Source organism: Manacus vitellinus, unplaced genomic scaffold, assembly GCF_001715985.3.
Source record: "Manacus vitellinus isolate BGI_N305 unplaced genomic scaffold, ASM171598v3 scaffold_48_pilon, whole genome shotgun sequence".
In the NCBI taxonomy this organism is placed as follows: Eukaryota; Metazoa; Chordata; class Aves; order Passeriformes; family Pipridae; genus Manacus; species Manacus vitellinus.
The window spans coordinates 2,399,516-2,403,915 of record NW_021940593.1 but is presented as its reverse complement, the minus strand read 5'-3'; the positions used below and the strand labels follow the sequence as shown (position 1 = coordinate 2,403,915).

The 4,400-nt window shown below is 49.9% G+C and overlaps 1 protein-coding gene across 1 annotated transcript in view; it reads left to right on the top strand.

Annotated features, from left to right (window-relative positions):
- AIFM2 (apoptosis inducing factor mitochondria associated 2) overlaps nt 1–4,211 on the top strand; it is a 6,540-nt gene extending 2,329 nt beyond the window's left edge. Inside the window, exons 2-8 of the mRNA XM_029962589.1 lie at nt 640–786; nt 1,490–1,609; nt 1,983–2,075; nt 2,342–2,450; nt 2,625–2,777; nt 3,096–3,296; nt 3,760–4,211. Coding sequence (XP_029818449.1) covers nt 640–786; nt 1,490–1,609; nt 1,983–2,075; nt 2,342–2,450; nt 2,625–2,777; nt 3,096–3,296; nt 3,760–3,914 — 978 coding nt within the window. The 3' untranslated portion in view covers nt 3,915–4,211. The remainder of the gene's footprint in view (nt 1–639; nt 787–1,489; nt 1,610–1,982; nt 2,076–2,341; nt 2,451–2,624; nt 2,778–3,095; nt 3,297–3,759) is intronic.
- The last annotated feature ends 189 nt before the right edge of the window (nt 4,212–4,400 follow it).

Here is a 4,400-nt window from a genome sequence, read left to right as displayed (position 1 = left end):
CCCACGGCCCGTCTGTGTTAACTTAATTGCAGATCCGCCGGGAAAACTGGGCAAAAACTATTCAGACGATCCCTTTGTGTTTATTTCAAGAGTTTAGTAGGTGACTAAGCTAAAAGCAGCAGCAGCTGGAAGGGCTGAATGAATCACTCTCTGTATCTGGCCCTTGAGATGTCGAGCAGCTCAGCAGTGAGGCCCTGGATGATAAAATCATGTTGGAGAGCTACTCAGGCTTGTCTGGAATCTCACTTGGGAGGCTGGGCTAACCCCATTTCTCCAGCCACTGGGGTTTAGGGGGAAAATCTCATGTTTAAGGCTGTGAACAAGCATCAAAAGGATGGCAAAAACTTGGTCTGAGAGGCAGATAACATGAAAAAAGCCTCTGACACCCAGCCCAAAATTCCTGAGACCACAGAAGGACTTACTGGCAAACCAGTACAGGAGATATGGGGAGTAGAGACAAAGCAAGGGCATCACCTGATGAGCTGATCTTATCACCAGGAGGCCAAGGTCCTGAAGCTCGTTGCTGGGCAGAGATAGCACACAGCACAGCCCAAGGTCCCAGGTATATGCTGGGCTTTTGTCTGAGCAAGGATGGCATGAGGGCAGAAGGGAGGAGGGGTTTAGCCTCCACTGAGGGAGAGCTCTTCTCTGCTGTCTCGTCTTACCACAGGATTTGCCAAGAAGACTTTCATCTCCTACTCCATCACCTTTGGGGACAGCTTCCGACAAGGCAAGGTTGTGGGCATAGACCCTGGGAGGCAACAAGTCCTGCTCAGTGACGGTGAGGTGGGTGTTGCAATGACCTGGCTGCCTTATGGGATCACCTGCTAGTGCAGAGAGTCAGGTGGTGTTTTCACCATCCTGAGGAGCAGGGCAACAGCCCCCGTCATTCCCTGCATGGCACCATCCCTTCCAGCCAAGCTGAGTGGCCTAGAGCTGTGTGGGATGTGGGTGTGCAGTAAATACCCCATCCCATCTCCTGCTCAGACGAGCTTTTATTCTTAGAGCTGGATTTAGAGCTCAGCAATTAACCCTGGAGCTCAGACCCTTATTTAACTGCAGGAAGAGACAAGGGCAGCAGCTCCAGTCACTCTTTCCAGCCAGAGCATCCCACCTCTGTTCAGAAGAGGGTGAAGGAGAGATGCTATGCTCTGGAGCCAGCTGTGACCATCCAGCATAAATAACACATAAGTTAAACATAAAGTGTAAAATAAACATAACTTTACCCTGTAAACTTATGGTAATTTCTTTAAAGCTCTCAGCTCACCTGAATGGTGTTTCTCTCAGACCCTGAGAACGACAGTTTCTTGGTGTCACCTGGACCAGGTCTCCTCCTAAAGTCACTTCCTGACAATAACAAGCACTTTCCTAGTTACCAGGAAGAGCTGGAGAAGAGGCAATGAGTGACTAGAGCCTAGGAGGCAACCACTGTGTCCTAGGCTCCGTTTTCAAGAGGTCTAACATCCCATTCCACTTTCTGCCCTCCCAGGAGCTTCACTACTCCCATCTCATTCTTGCAACAGGCAGTGATGGGCCCTTCCCTGGCAAGTTCAACAAAGTTATTGACATGGAAAGCGCCATCCAGACCTATGAAGACATGGTTAAAGAGGTGAGGAATCAACTTATTTCCTAGTAGGTGCTGCCTGCCTTTGTTCAGCCTACCTGTCCCAGGCAGCACTATGGATATCTGTAGCCATCTGTGTCCTAGAACAAGAGGCCACAATAAAATGCCTATATGGACAGGCCAGGACAAGGAGCTCATCAAGGCCTGTCTAGCATTCTGCACAAGGGGAAACCTGAAATGCCCAACAGTGTTACAGTGCAGGCAGGAAGAGAGCACAGGGTTCTCCCTTTTTGTTTCCTCTTAACGAACTAAGTGGTTTGTTGCTGTTGGGCCTGTGCTGTGCCTCAGAACGTTCAGGGAGTGACTGAAGGCATCAGACCTTTTGCAGTTCTATTGTAACACGAGTTGCCTCTTCAAGGTTGAGAAATCTGGGCGCATCCTGGTAGTGGGAGGTGGTTCTGCTGGAGCTGAGATGGCTGCTGAGATCAAAACAGAGTACCCAGCCAAAGAGGTAGGAGCATCTCTGTTACAAAGAACGTCATCCTGTTCTCTGAGACTGTTCTGTGATGGTGCTGCTGGAGGTATCCAAGATGGTTGCACATCAGGAGTTACTGAGAGCACCCTATGGCCTGCCACCAGCAGCAACTGGCACTAAAAGCCTCTCCTTGGCTCACTCTCCTTGCAGGGAGAGGGAAGCCAGCTACAGCTGCTCCCACATGGCATGCAGTGAGTCCTGTCCCACTCCTGTGTCCCCGTTTGCTGTTCTGTCCCCAACAGGTCATCCTCATGCACTCCAAACCTGCCCTGGCTGATGTGGAGCTGCTCGCCAGCGTCCGTCAGGAGGTCAAGGAGATTCTCCTCAGGAAAGGAGTGCGGCTCCTGCTAAGTACGTACTTAACAATGCCTCTGAGGATCTATGGGCTGCTCTTCCTTTAGCCAAAGCATCTCCTGATGTCCTCTTTCTGACAAAGTGTGGCTCCCTTGAATTCCTGTTCCTCTGGGCTAGCTGGAAACGGCAGCTTAGCAAAGGTTTGTGACCCAGGGCTCTCTGTTGCAACAGGTGAAAGGGTCAGGGATGTGGAAAACCTCACGCCAAACCAGTTCCAGAAGGACATGGTGGTGAGGACAGAAAAGGGCACCGAGGTGGTTGCTGACATGGTGGTGCTGTGCACGGGGATAAAGATTAACTCTTCAGCGTATGCTGCTGCATTTGGTAAGTGAAAAAAACCCCACTGGGTGGGGGAACCAGCACAGCTCTTCAGTGTCTTGTGCTTGAGGGGTGTGAGGTTAGGAATGAACTGTATACGACCTGCAGGGGATATTCTACTGAAATATCAAAGGATGATGCACTGCATGAGACTGCAGTGATTAACCACAGCAAGGCAAAAAGCATCTCTTCCCTGACACATAGAAAAGAGGGTGAAAAGCCAGCTCCTTACTTTGTGTCAATAACATCAGCAGCATTTTGGAGTCTTGGGCCACAAGAAGCAACACAAAGCTGCTTATAAAAACCTGCTGTTTGGCAAAACAGGTGACAAAATGGCAAGTAATGGTGCTTTGAAAGTGAACAAGCACCTCCAGGTGGAAGGCTATGAGAACATCTACGCCATTGGGGACTGTGCAGATCTCAAAGAGCCCAAGATGGCCTACCATGCCGGGCTCCACGCCGACATCGTGGTGACAAACATCATCAACAGCCTCACACAGAAGCCTCTTAAAACCTACGAGCCAGGTAAGGTCATCTCCTAGCTCCTGGCCTTAGGTGTTGGGCTGCTTTGCTGCAAGGAACAGCTGTTCAACTTGCATAGGACACTGATTAGAGGACACTGATCACAGCTGGGGCTGACTATGTCAGTTGATAGCTCAGACTTCATCTTAGTCCTTGCCAAAGACTGTAGCTGCCTATTACCTGTGCCAGTCTACTGACACAACGTGTCCTTTCTTCCCCAATGTCTTCCTGAAAAATCCACTGGTGGGAGTCTGCTATTCATCACACTTGTTTGAACAAGGACATGGCTTGCCTTTCTCCTCTTCAACTGTACAACAAACTATACAAAAACCTAGCTGGGCGATGGGTCTCAATCATAAAGCACTGATGTAAACACTAACCATAGCTGTGTCGAGAGCTGTTCCACAGGGATGCAGCGGATCTGGACAGCAGTTGCTTAACTTAAGCCTCTATATTTTCTTTCCAGGGTCACTAACATTCCTGCTGTCCATGGGCAGGAATGATGGTGTGGGCCAGGTGAACGGGTACTACGTGGGACGTCTCTTGGTGACCATTGCCAAGAGCCGGGACCTGTTCGTCTCCAAGAGCTGGAAGACGATGGGACAGACAATGCCCTCTTAGGAGGACACCAGGAACAAGCCAGCAAGGAAAACAGCCACTGGAGGGTGAGGTGCACTCCTGTTGCTTGGACTGGCTGGTGCTGTCTCCTGCAGCACCTCCTCGACCACCCGTGCCACATTAACAGAGCGCCCTGCCTTGCTCTAAAGGGGAAGGAAGCACTTCCCAAACAATTTGCACAGAAGTTCCCATGATAAAAACCAGGGAAGGAATGTCTCTTTTACTCCCCTGCTGAGATATCTCTGAGCAAGAAGCTTGGCTTACCTTGATTTGTAACAATAAACACTGTGGTTTTCAGAATCTCCGTGTTTTATTTGTTATGTGGGTTTTCTTTTTTTCCCTGGCTTTCTCTATTCTTGCTCTTCTGAAAAGTACCTGCCTCTTACAGATCTGGAATCTGTCCTGCAGCACGCAGGGAGAATGGCTCTCAGTGCTGCCAGGGAAAAGCCTGCCTAAAACCTGGGAGGGGCTAATGTAATCCTGGGATTC